The sequence below is a fragment of the Haliotis rubra genome, unplaced genomic scaffold, assembly GCF_003918875.1.
Source record: "Haliotis rubra isolate DU_JTF1 unplaced genomic scaffold, ASM391887v1 Scf484, whole genome shotgun sequence".
Classification (NCBI taxonomy): Eukaryota; Metazoa; Mollusca; class Gastropoda; order Lepetellida; family Haliotidae; genus Haliotis; species Haliotis rubra.
Window position 1 is genome coordinate 461443 of NW_025767173.1, and position 16849 is coordinate 478291.

Genomic DNA, 16849 nt, shown 5'->3' on the forward strand with positions numbered 1-16849 from the left:
GTTCACACATCATTTGTCATTTTTAATAGACATTACAAGTTGTTTAGTGTTTGAAGGAAAACTAAGTTCTATGGATAGTCAACTTCTTTATTGCAATGAGTGCGACATTTCGGTGTAGGTACTAACACCATTATCAAGCAATTTACCATCACTTGCTTGATAACGGTGTTAGTACCTACACCGAAACGTCGCACTCATTGCAATAAAGACGTTGACTATCCATAGAACTTAGTTTTCCTTCATCTTCACAACTTCTAAAATGCCTCTCAAAGAAAAATGTTTAGTGTTTGGTTATTCATGTGAATAGCAACGGTTTATCACTTATAATTACAGAAATTTGCATGTATATATTGTTATTGTTAGGTTAGTATGTAAGTTGGGGACAGAAACTCAGGAGACCACTGTATGCTTTCTTAGTTTCATGTTTCTCAATGTTTTGAAATAGGATAATTCTTTGGTTGTTTGGTTATTTTCTTGAAAATATGGTGTACAAGGATTCAGGTCACTATCAAGTCAAGGAAACAAGATGGTAGTTCTTTCTCCAGTCACTTGGTCTGTTTTGCTTCATACTAATGTCAGCTGTCAAGCAGTGTTGACCATAGCCTTGCCCCAGTATTAAAGGGGTACTATGCTCTGTCATTTTCAGGACATGGTAATAATGGGTGAAACAAATCACTTTGTCTCGAATTTGTTTAATCACAAACTGCTAAATGGGTACACACCATAAAATGTGAACTTGTATTGATGTTTGAAGGACTAATCAAATTGGCAGGGATGCCTATTTACCTAAGTGTAGTTCCCCTTTAATTTCCTAGAACTGTCATTAACTACTACTAAACTTGTGGCATAATAATGTTGTGATGCATTATTTTAATTATATCACTATGGAGTAGCTGCTACTACTTATGCATTTATTTGAAGTAATGATTTGGTTTGCAGGGGCATTTACTGTTATTTTCATGCCTGTTGTGTTGAGAAATTCAGAAAGTTCTGTGTTGTAAAATATACATGTCAAAATATTGAAGGCCTACTGTTAATTGTTAAGTTAAGACATGTTTTGGTCTGTAAAACTTTTAAACCAAAACTGTTTTGATAAACCATTACAAATTATTTTACAAAATTATGAATTTATGTGAATATTGTTATCATAGGCAAGGAATAAATACAAAGATATATGATGGATATGTTATTTATTTTTTTAACACTACAAGAACACTGCAAAAAGACTTCAGCTTTTTCATTATTTCTAGAACATCTAAATTCATAATCAATATCAAGTAAGGCAAAAATGGATTTTACTGAACGCCTGCCGTTTTGGTAAGTCATGTATAAAAGCTCCTTCCTTATGCATAGCTCTTATATATATAAGTATATCTGTATGACAGACTATAATCCAGTATAATTCACTTGTTCTTCTGGTCAGAGCATGTTTATACTTACAGGCCATCATCACCCCATTGAAATAAATACTATGGCGTTAACCATCAGTAACTGTCACTACACATGGCTGTGTAAGCCAACAATAAATATGTCCTGAAATATGGCCATTGCTGATGCAGTATGAAGCACTCATCATATTCACTGTATGGGTTTGGCATCATTCAGCTTCACATTCGAAGAAACATCAGTTTATGCAAACCTCTTCTGATTTCTTTGTATACCATTAGTTTTGAAAGTTTCTTCAGGGGATACATTACCTGTGGAGGTATGTAACTCATGTCAATTTTCTGTAGTGAGTTGAAACTTCTTGATCTTCCCCATTCTCTCTACCACATACATGGCATCCCTGTATCGACAGACACAAACTGGGAACAGTATGCCATGTTCTTCTTTGATGACAGTCATGTTCTCTCTTCCTTCCCTGACCCACACAATGTTGTTTCCTTCTGTGTCAACTATATACACCTTGCCAACATCACGGCTACATGTTATCCACTGTAGTGATGTCTCGAGCTCTATAGGCTCTCTGTTACAAACGAACCCCTCTTTTGTTATAGACAGGACCTGCCCCATTTTTTTCAGCAACCAAATAATATCCCCATGGTGACGTGGTGATGCATGTTGGCAATTCGAAAAGGTTTTGATTCATGACCTGGGCAATGGTTTTCAGGATGGTTCCTCTCAGGTTCATGATGAGTAAGGGAGGGGGATGCTCGTCTTGAGCACAAGCTATAACTGTGTCCGGATCCACGGTGGCAACACTGAACAATTTCTTTTCCACTTTAATCTTCTGCACAGTCTGAAGCTCAGGTCTAACCCTAACTGTGAGGATAGACTTTTCATCTGGACAAGTAACAAAGATCCTTTCATTTATAAGTTCTGTGAGTCCCCATGGCCGACCAGTCAACTTTAAGCGGCTATGACAAGGTCCGCCTACGTCAGTGTAGAAGGATTTGACACATCTGTTGTTCCAAATCCGCCACAACAATAGTTTCCATACTGCAGGATTTCATTACAAGAATGCTCTTTATCCAAGGAGCATCTTCATCTCCCAACCAACAATCAGCGTCTCCCACATAGGAACGGGAGAACTCTTCCATCTCATCCTCTTCATCTTCCAGATCATCCATATTTACCTCTATGGTCTCCATCCCAGGATCATCAGAATCAGAGGGGGGCGAATCCCAGGTCTTCTGTTTCCTTGAAGTCTAATGTTGCCCTTGCAGATGCCAGTGAATCTCCGTAACCACTGTTGATAAATGACTCAACCTTTGAGGACAGCTTGATTGTGGTTACTACTTCCTTGCCATCCTCTTCATCCGAATCGTCAAGTGAGCTGTGATCACTCCTTTCATCAGCACTGAGTACTGGATACAAAGAGTCAAATTTCTCAAACACTTCATCAAGAACAGCATCAGTATCTGCTGTCAACTGCTTCTCCTTGTTCTTGATGTCCTCCACGCCTCTCTTACAAATGACATCAATTTTGGAGCTGATTTCTTCTTTCACTCTTTGGGACATCTTCTTTCTTCGACTTGATGATGAATTTGTTTCCAGGCTGATGTTAAAGTTGTAACATTCATACTTGATAGGAGGGATACTGGCTATTCTTTTCACATAATGTTCTCTGCATGCAGGGATCATTTTGTGGACACGAAGGCAGGGCTGGCAGAATGTGAGCTGACATGTAGAACACTGAACCACTGCTTGGATGTTTCGGTCATCATCTCTGCAAATGTCACAATCTGGAAACAGAATATGATCAGATAGGTAATAATAACAGGCGTGGAATATATTACACACACATCAGACATGATATAACTAGCATCAAACATGCAGTAATGTTAGCAGGGGAGAAACTCACCTCAGATGTGGAATACTATGCATCAGACATGTAATAACGTCTGCCGTGGAATACAATGGATCAGATATGGAATAACGACTGACTTGAAATAACATGCATCAGATATGGAGTAACGTCTGACGTGGAATACTATGGATCAGATATATGTAATAGCTAGCATCAGATATGTATAACGACTGACTTGAAATAGCATGCATCAGATATGGAGTGACGTCTGACATGGAATAGCATGCATCAGATATGGAGTAACGTCTGACGTGGGATAGCTAGCATCAGATATGGAGTGACAACCTCCCCTCCCAAACCCTACTTCCTCCTGCTGGTGGTCCTGAATCTCCTCTTCCTGAATCTCTCAGGATTCCAGGTTAGAATAAGTCCTTAGCAACTTGTGCCAGTCTAAAGAGGTGACTAAACAGTTCAGGAGGTAGTGACTTAGGTGATGATGTGTCTTAACACCCCCAGTACATGAATCATTGTTCATAATATCAATCACTGGATGGCTGGATCAGATTCAAATTTTCCAGGACAACATCATATGGCTGGAATAAATTGCTGAGGGCAACGTTAACGGCAAACAAACAAACTTCACAATCTAACCTGCCCCCTCCCCTCTGACCTCTCATCCCCACGCCCACCTTCTTTCCCTACAACTACCACGTTAAAATATGGTACTTGTTGGTCCCTGCCTGGCGCTCGGCATTAGTGGGTACAACAAGGACTTGTCGGCTCGGAGTCGGTATAATGTGTCTGAGTGGGGTATTCATGCTTCACTGCGGCAAGGTATCACAGTGGGCTAGCACTATAGAACCAGCTTCAGTCTGGGCTAGTACAAGCAGCTGCACATACATACACATACACACGCATGTACGTCGTCATATGAGCGAAATATTCTCAAGCACGACGTTAAACCCAATTCCACCACCACCACCACCATACAACTACCACCTCACCTTTGTCAGAAGGCCTGTGTAGGCCCTGTTCAATGGTGTTCCTGATGATGCAGTTGGTCCGGAGCTGGGAGACCCACTGACTAACTTGTCTAGAGGGGTCAGGGACCTGCGTCTCTTCTCGGCAGTTGGGACATTTGATGCCCGACACATGAGTGTTGAGACGAGCTGATAAGTTAAGATACTCCTGGAGACATGATGCACAGAAGTTATGGAGGCATTGAAGAGTTTTAGGGTCTGTCAGAACCTCGGTGCAGATAGAGCAGCTTAGGTTTTCCTCAATAGCAGCTTCAGCTCCCTCCATCCTGCTTAAAATAAACAAAGACTATCTTTTCGCGATATCACTACACTATCTTACATGTAATAAACAATGTTTGTGATATCACTACTCCCTCTATCCTACATGCCATGCTTATGATATCATTACTTCCTCTATCCTACATGTAATAAACAATGTTTGTGATATCACCACTCCCACTATCCTACATGCCATGCTTATGATATCATTACTTCCTCTATCCTACATGTAATAAACAATGTTTGTGATATCACTACTCCCTCTATCCTACATGCCATGCTTATGATATCATTACTTCCTCTATCCTACATGTAATAAACAATGTTTGTGATATCACTACTCCCTCTATCCTACATGCCATGCTTATGATATCATTACTTCCTCTATCCTACATGTAATAAACAATGTTTGTGATATCACTACTCCCTCTATCCTACATGCCATGCTTATGATATCATTACTTCCTCTATCCTACATGTAATAAACAGTGTTTGTGATATCACCACTCCCACTATCCTACATGCCATGCTTATGATATCATTACTTCCTCTATCCTACATGTAATAAACAGTGTTTGTGATATCACCACTCCCACTTTCCTACATGCCATGCTTATGATATCACTACTTCCTCTATCCAACATGCAATGTTATTTGTGATATCTTTATTCTCTCCATCCTAACGTAATAACAATAACGAATATCATGTGCAACATTACTACTTCCTCCATCTGAATGTAATAAACCAAGAATATTTGTAATATTACCACTCTCTCCATTATACTAGTAACAGAGAATGAAACATGAGACAATTTCTCCCCCCATCCAGCATGTCATTAGCAAAACATTTTTGTGATGCTATAACTACTCTGTCAGTCGAGCATGTCATTAAACAGAATATAATGTGCGACAGTATCATAACTATCCCCTCTGATACTGCATTCAATACACACAGAATATCATAGTGTGAAGGTGTCACTATATTCCTTCTATGCATAGCTAGTTTTACAGCAAGTAGTACGCCGTGTATTTCCAGGAATCCAACTTTCGGTTTTAGGAAAGGGAAGTAATATCATAAATGTGCAATAATTGATACTTCAAGCAATTTCTTTAAAACAACATATATACACTGTTATTTTCCCTCACAGAGATAGAAGCAGGTTACATGTCGTAATTCTAAACGAAACTGTTGATAACGAATATAGGTAAAGGGTGATTGTCCTCCATATATGGGTGTAATACACAGACTGTAGAATGGCATGATTACACATGTTGGTACGTCCTGTACTAGCCTTCCGTCTAATGTTAAACGGTTGTCGTCTTGCATAGCGCCACTGCTAATACAATGTCAGACAGTTCGGTTCCGTTTCATATGCCACTGATAAAGGCTCATTTGTATTAATTTCTTTCAACTAAAATCAGCCCTTGATAAAATATTTGTTTAAAAAACGAAACAAATTCTACTCCGAAAAAAATGCAGAAAACAACCTTATTATTACAGTGACAAAAACATTTACCTGCTTCATGGCTCTCTCTCCATGTCTTAACTCGGTATAATGAGATATAGCCCGGCTGTACCAACCCACCACGCAGTGTCACGGTGACATTAACCTTTCACATCTACGCGTGTACTAGCCGGTGACAACTTGTTCTCGTTTAAAACAGCCAGACATCTGTTGGGTGTAATCGCCAGTGTCACTTATGCGATGTAACTGTAAGATGTTCGACCTGAATATTTAGAAAAAATGTATTTGAAATTCATATTCATATTTTTATTTGATAAACTGAATTGTTCGATCGGCATTCTAGAAGTTGGTGATTCAACAAATGAAACATACAACTTTATGGATGACAACTTCTGGTTTATTTGCGTTGAGCGACGTTTCGATGTAGATTCTTACATCGTTATCAAGCTAAAAGTGAGTACAACCAAATGGTGAGGAGCATATATACATGGTATGTTGTGACAAGCAGCAGATTAACATTATCAACAGCATGTAATAGAAATAACAAGTGGTACATAATTGGAAGAGGCCAGTAGAGAACTAAAAACAACAAATAGCACTAGTGATGAAGTTAATAAACTGAAGACTGAAAAATGTGAGGTAATGGTATAAGAAACGCTGCCTTGAACCGTATACAGTCAATTACAGCTGATTACATACAATATTATAATACCTCAAAATATGTATATTTTAATCGTGACCAGAAAGCCTACTTTCTAAAACTATGGTCCAGCCTACACGTGCTATTAGAACCGTTGAATAGGTAAATTATTTCGATGTATATGTAACACTGTTGACACTGTATAATTATACTAAAGTATTATTGATTATTTATTGAGACCCTACATGTTTGCATTGAACTAATACTTTACATAATATACGTCAACTTGTATGTATACCTGAATAAAAAGCGAAATAAAAAAGTTAAAAAATTAATGCCGACCACCAGGCAGGGACCAACAAGTACCATATTTTAACGTCTTTTGGTATGACGCTGTCGGGGATCGAACCCGCGACCTTCCGCTCTCCGGGCGTTTACTTGTAAACAAACCACTCCTCCAAATTTTACAGCTAGTTGAAACCGTACAATAAACGGTTAGCATTAATTAACGTTTTTCCGGTTTGATACACACATACTAATAGAGATGTATGAATACTCTCACAGAGTCTGTAGATCATCATCCTCTAGTTGTCAACCAATGATGTTGAGCAAGGTACTTGTAAATACATGTTACTCAAATTGCAGTAACACCTGACTGGCCAAAGCATTCGCACGAAAACAAATTTGCATGTGAACAATACAAAATCATGTCACTAAAACCACAATTAATACAACAGACTGTTCAAGCTGTTGTTTGAAACAATCCTCTATGTCACGTAAAATACATCATCTGTGTCAGGTAAAATGCATAATGTTTAATGTGCATCAGGCAATAGTTAAATGCGAGCGACCTCATCATTTAAGTTCGTATAGAGTACTGCATATATTTTGACGATTCTGAAAAGCAACTCATTAACATGGAGTTAATTTTAGTGTCATGTAAAATTTATGCTGATTGAGGTTTTCTGGTGAAGAAAATTTGCTGCATAGACCTTGTCACGGCTTGCATTATTATCATATATTTGTTGTTTCACATCATAAAGCTATTCGAACCATTTGCTTTATGTACATAGCTCCACTTTAATTGTTCGTAATATCTGGGGGCGGTGGGGTAGTCTAGTGGTTAAAGCGTTGGCTCGTCACGCCGAAGACCCGGGTTCGAATCCCCACATGGGTACAATGAGTGAAGCCCATTTCTGGTGTCCCCCGCCGTGATATTGCTGGAATATTGCTAAAAGCGGCGTAAAACCAAACTCAGTCAGTCAGTCGTAATATCTGACTACGTTATAAGTTATATCTGCGGTTGACTGAACTTGTACATATTTTAATGGCGCATATGTGAATTTGAAAAAAAATAAATATATATATATATAAAAAAATATATATACTATATGATATATAAAAATAGCACTAAACTGCCAATAAACTGAAGACTGAAAAACGTGAGGTAATGGTATAAGAAACGCTGCCTTGGACCGTATACAGTCAATTACAGCTGATATGGTAGACCGAAACAATACTTGTCAGTGACCTCTACCATCGGGGATGAAACCACAAACGCGGCTATAGCATGTCTTACCTTAAGCGTCCTCGTACTTTAACTATAATAGTTCAGGGCGAAAGTGTGTTTTATTACACTATACATGGTGGTAGAGCGAACTGTATTTCTTAAACACAATCTGATCTGGGATTCGAACCCAGTACCTGGGGGACGCAACTGAGCATCCGTACCTCCTCTGACAACTGTTAATGACAAAATTAATGGCATACATTAATGATATGTACCCCTATCCTCTTTCACACATGCTTGCTTATCGACCCGTGAAGGTCCGGGTTAGAATGGATCTTCAGTAACCCATGCTTGTCGTAAGAGGCGACTAACGGGATCGGGTGGTCAGGCTCGCCGACTTGGTTGACACATGCCATCGGTTCCCAATTGCACAGATCGATGCTCATGCTGTTGATTACTGGATTGTCTGGTCCAGACTCGATTATTTACAGACCGCCGCCATATCGCTGGAATATTGCAGAGTGCGGCGTAAAACTAAACTCACTCACTCACTTGCTTGTCAAATCTACAGCAATCCACGTTAACGCTACTCTGGTCCGTAGATCATTGTTTCCCGAGGACCCCTGAGTACAGCGTATAGTATTTTACTTCAACTGATTCAAGATGACCTGAGTGATGATTCTGACACATACACTCATAGGTACTTACATACACACATGCATCCATCCATCCATCCTTCCATCCGGGCCGGTGGGGTAGCCTAGTGCTTAAAGCGTTCGCTCGTCACGCCGAAGACCCAGGTTCGATTCCCCACATAATATAATAATAAATGCATATTTATAATGCGCCCCTTCCACACCCTAAGGCAGGCTCAAAGCGCTACAGAATATTTACACTGGAGTATTTACAGATGAAGTTACACATAATATACTGAGTCTGGACTTAAAAATGTCAATTGTGTCAGAGCTTTTAAGGGCACATGGGAGAGAGTTCCAACGTACAGGTGCAGAGTAAGAGAATGATCAGTGTCCAAAGGATTTCAGTTTGTAGGATGGGATGACCAGTCGATTTTGTGTGTTTGAGCGCAAGTTGCGTCCGGTGACATACGGTGAAGGGCGCAAACTGTGTTAGCGGATCGCCTGTGAAGAGAGGTGGATCGCCTGTGAAGAGAGGTTCACTGAAACACATATCAACTTCCTCGGCTGAAAGTCCTTGTCGAATGGTATCAACCTTTGAAATGAAAAATGAGTACATGGGTACAATGTGTGAAGCCCAGTTCTGGTGTTCCCACCGTTCCCACCGTCAAAGGTCGTGGGTTTCGTCAAAGACCAAAACGCCCGTTACTAATCTGTCATACATTCCCGGAGCTATAATATTTTCCGTTCCGCCCAAACCTGCATCTCCGATCTCACACTGCCTCTTTTTCAATTCAGAGTTATTTGTTTCTATGTACATGTGTTTGTCTAGTCTGAGACCAGCATCATGCCATTCCACAAAAAGCTGCGGAAGACTGTGGAAGACGGCGCGAACATAACTCACTCACTCACTCACTCACTCACTCACTCACTCACTCACTCACTCACTCACACTCACTCACTCACTCACTCACTCACTCAAACAATCACAATCACTCAAACAATCACTCAAACAATCACTACATTCAGGAGATCCCCGTCGCCAAATAATGATATCTGTAAAAAATGTTGACAAACAAGGAACGGAGGAGGGGGTAACTGCAGCTAAGACACGGGGAACCCTTTTAGTTTTTCTTACAAGAACTGTTGAGCTTTAATCCAGCATTCCATGTCAGTTACTTATCCAAAGAACGCCTAATATCAAACGCACTAGCGTCTGGTAGATGCCATCTTGTGTGCATTACGGAGAGTAGATGCTATCTTGTGGTAGCCTTGTGGTCAAAGTACCCATCTGACACACCGAAGCCCCAGGTTCGAATCTCCACATGGGTAAAATGTGAGGTTCTAATGTCCATGGTGTGTTTTTGCTGGAATATTCCTAAAAGGGCTAAAGGGCTCGTATCGCGTATGGACCAAGCATTATCGTTAATTGTTAATGACGATACCTGTTGACTTATTGAATAACGCAGAGATTGAGGTAGAGTGTTTATGGCTGTCGACGTTTTTATTATAAGGAAGAAAGTGTATGCTCACTCTCATCAGGTGAATGGATGTCAGGATGCATAGAGCTCGAATATGTTCATGGAAACAAGAGAAATAAGTTGACAAAGATGGAAACTTTACAAGGGAAGCGAGCACTTTATTAATACTGATTGGATGGAAACTTTAGAAATGAAGCCAGCACTTAATTATTTAGTACTGATTTAATGGAAACTGAACAAAGGAAGGCAGCACTTAATTAGTACTGATTTGATGGAAATTGAACAAAGGAAGCAAGCACTTAATAATTACAGAGGCATATGTTTGACGAGTAGTATTGGTAAATTAATTACATTTATCCTCAACAAAAGATTAAACATGTGGGCAAATATTAGAAATATAATCCCTGAAACACAAGCTGGCTTCAGGAACGATTATTCTACGTCTGACCATATTTTTACATTGTATGCAATTGTGCAAAAGTACTTAATAAGAAGGAAACGTAAAATATATGTTGCATTTATTGACTTTAAAAACGCCTTTGATTCGACAAAAGTTATGGTTATGTTAAAGACGGGCGGGATAAGATGGGAAAATGTTATTTGTGTTACAAGGTATTTATGCCAGCGTAAAGGCTTGTGTGCACAGCAATGGGGGATTCACTGACTGACAATGGTCATGTCCTTTGGATAAAAACCCCAAAGGGTTAGTTAGTCAACACCAGAATATTATTGCCAATGTTATACTTACATCATTCTGTTTTGGGGTTTCAGTTCGCCTTGTATTATTCTGCCTGGCGTGGGTTGCATCACTTGGAAAACATCACTTCTGGTTCCTACCAAATTTGACAGAAGACGTTGGTTTCTTTGACTCCTTCAAACCTCTTTATAAACATGATTACTTTGGCAAGGACTCAAAAGCAGACAAGACGAAGGACAAACAATCCAAGGAAGAGAAGGAGAAAGGAAAAGAAGAAAACGCTGAGGAAGCCAAAAAGGAAGAAATTGAAAAGGATGAAAATTCTGGGAGTGATAAAAGTGAAAATGGGGAATTCGAACTTGTGGATAAGAATGAACTTACTGAAGAAGAAATCGCTGGAACAGGAAATGAAGAAATTCAGGATGAAAATGACGACGAGATTGATGATGAAGATAATGACTTTGACGATGAAGAAGATTCAGAAGAAGACAACACTGAGGGAAAGAAAGATAAATAAGTTCACAATGATTAGGATTTGATGAAGTAATACATGTTCTGGGCTGGTAGCAAAGACATTGAGCTAAAGAAACCTGGATATGACATCATTATGAATGCTAAAGGTTCTACTTCATCAAATTTTGACACATTGTTTGTTTTATTGGGGAAATATGACTGTTGTATAAGCTGTGTTAGTACATGGTTACGTCAGCATCTTTGTAAGAATGTTATTTACAAGGTTATTTAACACTGTGTCGGTTTAATATACAATGATCATCATCTCATGTTAATATGTAATTATACCATATGACTCTGGCCTTCTCTTTATCAAGAATTATGTTTTGTAGACAGTTACAGTTTGGTATTCATATTAGAGGTTTCCGCGACAAACATCTACCTTACACATTCATATTGTAAAACCTAATTAGTGTCAATCCATGCACCATGGGGGCCGGCTGAGAGCTTGTTGCTATCAACCAGATTGTGTTTAACTCTTCTTAGATTTAGCATTCTGCTTTTGGCAGGTGGGAAGGTAACATTGTATCAGGCTTGCTTATTGCAAAATTTCGTAATTTTAGCTTTTTGAAATCAATACAGAATTCAGACATGAATTGACAGACGGGTAGGCGTATCATGCATTGTATCAAATATCAGTTTGAGATCCATCGATACATCAGACACCCCTAATATGAATTGTGACAGGGATTTATCTAGGTTTCCAAGCTAAGTTCCCACAGCATTTCGTTTTCCAGTTTAGGATATTCTTTGTTACTCCTTAGATATGTACCGGTAGGTATTTCAGTGTTGCAATCTTTACAATAATACCCCTTCCACTTACTTGCTATTTGGTCAGTGAACTTCCACCTGACTTCACATGTTATGTCAATGTCAACGGGAATTGACAAAATTGAAAAATTTGCTCATTTTCTGCTTTGGGGTAAACACTTGAGGCTTTAATATCTCTGAGCAGATCAATCCCTGAGGGAACCCACGAATTTGGGATAGCAGCAAATTGAAAAACACCTACCAGACAGCAATTCCTGCTTTGGGTACTGTAAAATATTCCATGCTGTGAATGGGTACTTTAGATCTAAGATTTCTATCTGAGTTGTACATTATGATGGATTGATAATTCTATGTCTTGCATGTCTGTGATAAGGTAATAGCACTACTAACTGGATAGTTATCTCCCCTTTTATGTTGTGACCATCTTCCCAGCTTGCATCAAGTAACCATGGTAACTTGCACTGTCATGACATCGTCTCTCCTTGGTAACTACCCATGATATTGTGAAGCCATAGCACAGCATCACTTACAGCACTTGAATGTTTTAATGATAACATGACTAGACATCATTAATTTGGTGTATCAAGGCATTGTGGGTATGAACATACAGAAGCACTGATCGTAAGCAGCAGAATGTGAGTTTGGACATGTATGTCAGATATGAAACAAGGCCTTTCATATTTTAAGACCAAGAATTTGTTTGTTTGCTAAATGTGAAGTTTGACCCTGATATTAAATAATATGGGATAACTGTTTTTGTCTTTCTCTTGCAAACCTCCTTGCTTCAACCTGTTCATTGGTGCGGTGGGGTAGCCTAATAGTTAAATGTCGACTCGTCACGCTGACGACCCGAGTTCGAATCCCCACATGGGCACAATGCGTGAAGTCCATTTCTGGTGTCCCCCGCCGTGATATTGCTGGAATATTGCTAAAAAAGGCGTAAACCCCAACTCACTCACTCACTCAACCTGTTCATCAGTGTTGTAGCGCTGTGTCAATCGCAGTATCACCGTCAACTCCATTTTGTCACAGCGGCAGTATAACAAACAGATGGGTGAATTAGTTGCCTCTATCATTTGTTGGTTACAGAACCAAAATAATTCACTTATATTAAGTTTGTGAAGAATTAAGAAATAAACAATGGATGTCGTAGAATGGTGATGATTAAGATAGTAGGGTTTAGGAGATGCATTGAGTGTTTACATTTCAAGGCCATATACCTTTAGTATATTGAGATATCTACCAGGTATGAACCAAGTGTTAAGGGACCATATTTGCGGACAGATCAAGCAAAGTGTACATGAAGTATTTGTCAACTGAAGAAAAGTCTTGCAGAAAACTCTTCCTAATCCAGACTGGCTCACTATTAATTCATCAGCTATCAAGTCACACTTTCAGTCTTATCCAGTCAGAATAGATTGTTTCAAGAAATATCACTCTCTCTGACACTAACATGCACACACGCGCACCCACTATGAATTTATTTAATTCTGTGTATGATACATCTTGTATGTCTGTGAGGAGGTAAATGTGAGGCTAGCCAAAGTTATCTCCCCTTGTTTGATTCGCCCATCTCCACAGATGTCAAATAACTGGGAACAAACATTGGTCACCATACACCCCTCAAGACTTTTCCCACCAATACAAACACCTAAGTACACCTGTCCTTTTTTTATCCCAATTTTGCTAATGTGCACCACTTTGGTCTCCCGATCCACAAACTGTCATGTCATGACATCAATGATGTACTGTACCTTCCCTACGTCCCCACCCACCCAGTGGACTTTCAGTTCATGACTGCTTACCTAGTTGTACATTATTTGCAAGTACATTGCAAAAATCTTTAAGTTCAGTGGTATGTGCAGGTGTCTGACGCAGTTATGTAATTCTTCACTCAAACAGCTTCGTGCGTTGACATTGCTCAGCAGAGTTGTGTCCCCTTTGCCATGGTTGAAGTACCAGATTAGGGACGGTGGTGTAGCCTAGTGGTTAAAGCGTTCGCTCGTCCCGTCAAAGACCCTGGTTTGATTCCCCAGATGGGTACAATGTATGAAGCCTATTTGTGGTGGAAATATTGCTAAAAGTGGCATAAAACCATACTCACTCACCAGATTAGTCATCCATAGTGTCAGTTCTTTGCCAGCATCGTGTGCCCTTTGGATTCTTCTGAGGGATATGCATCTGTGACCTGGATCACAGTGGTCTTTTCTCAGATATTACAGTAATATCACTGAAAAATACTATTCTAACTCACTGAAGGAACTTGAAGCATCCGAATAACTGTTGCTGACTGCAGGATTGTAGAGAGAGTTGAGTTAGTAGCAAGTTGTTCACACATGTTGGTGTTAGTGTTCCGTGGTTAACTTCTGTTTGTATATATTGTATTTTAGAATGTGATTAGCAGTTCTTTTACTTTGTTTAATCTTTTACTGATACCTTATTTTGCTGTTTACTGTCCTTTGCATTTTCTGACTTATTATAAATACATATCTGTTGCCTATTTGCAGCTTTTCCAGAAAACCTAAATACTATTTGTGATGTCAGGAAAACATCTTTGCTTTTTTAGATGTCATGAAAGTTTTTGCACCCATCGTTTTTAAAACTTCATGTCCACCTATCAGAATGGATCCTGTTGTCCAGAAATTAGAATTGAAGCCTTGTGATCTTACTTTTGACGATAGCTATTCAATTTCAGTTTGCTAAGCAATGAAGTTATCATTTATTTAAATATATTTATTCTACCAAACCATTCTTCACTGTTATATTGTGGATTGAGCACACTATGGCCAAAAGTAAAAGAATGGATACAGAGGGGAGAAGTACTGTATGTCATTGTAGATAAGCCAAATATTTTAAGTACCTTGTACTATCCCTTTAACAAGATTATAATCAACAATCGTCACCCATTCGGAATTGCTTTCTCTTTACAAAGATGATACAAATTTGCACAAAACGTATATGTTGTCTTGGCAGTGGATGCTGTTTCTTGACTCAGTCTCAAAACCTGTTGATCCCTGGATTGTCTGGTCCAGACTGATTTATTTACAGACCGCCGCCATATCGCTGGAATATTGCTGAGTGTGCAACTGACTCACTCACTCACTCAATCTCAAGGCCCATTGTACACATGTATTGATTGGATATTACTTTAGTTTAATTTCCCTTAAAATAAAACATGATGATTTTGTGTGTGTTTAAGGGATCAGATTTAAACAGAATATTGTCTTTTGTAATTTCTTTACATGTTTAAAGGGAGTTGAAATATTTTTGTATCACTTTTTCCGGACACATTAACAGACTTTTAAGATTTTTATGATAATTTTAGCTTGCCGACAACCTGTGTTGAGTTATTTTTGTTGTCAGGAGGACAGCGGCAGTACTGGGGCCCGTTTAACAAATCGCTCCAAGCACTACTACTATCGTAAATCTATGTTAAAGTATGGGAGTTACGATCACCTAAGTGTTATGATCGCTTTGTGAAATGGGGCCCTGGTGTGGGCTGAAACACCTCTGTATTTTACTGGTTACGTACTAACATGTCTAGTCAGCGTAGGACAGTGGGTGGCTCTGTATGGCTTGAGTTTAACTCCCCACACGTGTACATGCTTAAAGCCCTGTGTGCCATGACATGATATGACATATGTTTCATGTTCGGGATTACACTTTCTCAGTAAAGTACAGATTCTAGTACTAATGGGGATTGAAATATAGTTTGGATTCGAAATATAACATATCAATTTGTCTTCTTACTGAAGGGCATTGTGTATTCTCTGCATGAGCTTTGTTGAACTGAACTCACTCACTCACTCTAGTCAACCTGATACTTCATCAATCTGCCGCCATTAGTTTGTTCACACATCATTTGTCATTTTTAATAGACATTACAAGTTGTTTAGTGTTTGAAGGAAAACTAAGTTCTATGGATAGTCAACTTCTTTATTGCATTGAGTGCGACGTTTCGGTGTAGGTACTAACATCACTTGCTTGATAACAGTGTTAGTACCTACACCGTAACGTCGCACTCATTGCAATAAAGAAGTTGACTAACCATAGAACTTAGTTTTCCTTCATCTTCACAACTTCTAAAATGCCTCTCAAAGAAAAATGTTTAGTGTTTGGTTATTCATGTGAATAGCAACGGTTTATCACTTATAATTACAGAAATTTGCATGTATATATTGTTATTGTTAGGTTAGTATGTAAGTTGGGGACAGAAACTCAGGAGACCACTATATGCTTTCTTAGTTTCATGTTTCTCAATGTTTTGAAATAGGATAATTCTTTGGTTGTTTGGTTATTTTCTTGAAAATATGGTGTACAAGGATTCAGGTGACTATCAAGTCAAGGAAACAAGATGGTAGTTCTTCCTCCAGTCACTTGGTCTGTTTTGCTTCATACTAATGTCAGCTGTCAAGCAGTGTTGACCATAGCCTTGCCCCATTATTAAAGGGGTACTATACTCTGTCATTTTCAGGACATTGTAATAATGGGTGAAACAAATCACTATCTCTCGAATTTGGTTAATCAGAAACTGCTAAATGGGTACACACCATAAAATGTGAACTTGTATTGATGTTTAAAGGACTAA

General features: G+C 39.0%; 1 protein-coding gene and 1 long non-coding RNA gene across 3 annotated transcripts; one reads left to right on the top strand and one right to left on the bottom strand.

The window, feature by feature from the left end:
- Nucleotides 1–1173: 1173 nt before the first annotated feature.
- On the bottom strand, nucleotides 1174–6191 carry LOC124291182 (tripartite motif containing 13-like). 2 transcript variants are annotated; one of them, XM_046728117.1, is made up of 3 exons: nucleotides 6066–6191; nucleotides 4255–4556; nucleotides 1174–3185 (listed from the first exon to the last, which is right to left on the bottom strand). In XM_046728117.1, exons 2-3 carry the CDS (start codon nucleotides 4553–4555, stop codon nucleotides 2608–2610), a joined length of 879 nt encoding a protein of 292 aa, XP_046584073.1. In that variant the 5' UTR covers nucleotide 4556; nucleotides 6066–6191; the 3' UTR covers nucleotides 1174–2607. The 2 variants fall into 2 exon arrangements, with proteins under 2 accessions (XP_046584073.1, XP_046584071.1); XM_046728115.1 differs by lacking the exon at nucleotides 6066–6191 and having other exon boundaries at nucleotides 4255–5034.
- On the top strand, nucleotides 3737–15007 carry LOC124291183. Its single transcript, XR_006902158.1, has 4 exons — nucleotides 3737–3748; nucleotides 4038–4040; nucleotides 9254–9257; nucleotides 13448–15007. It is a non-coding gene; the product is annotated as an uncharacterized LOC124291183 (long non-coding RNA).
- The last annotated feature ends 1842 nt before the right edge of the window (nucleotides 15008–16849 follow it).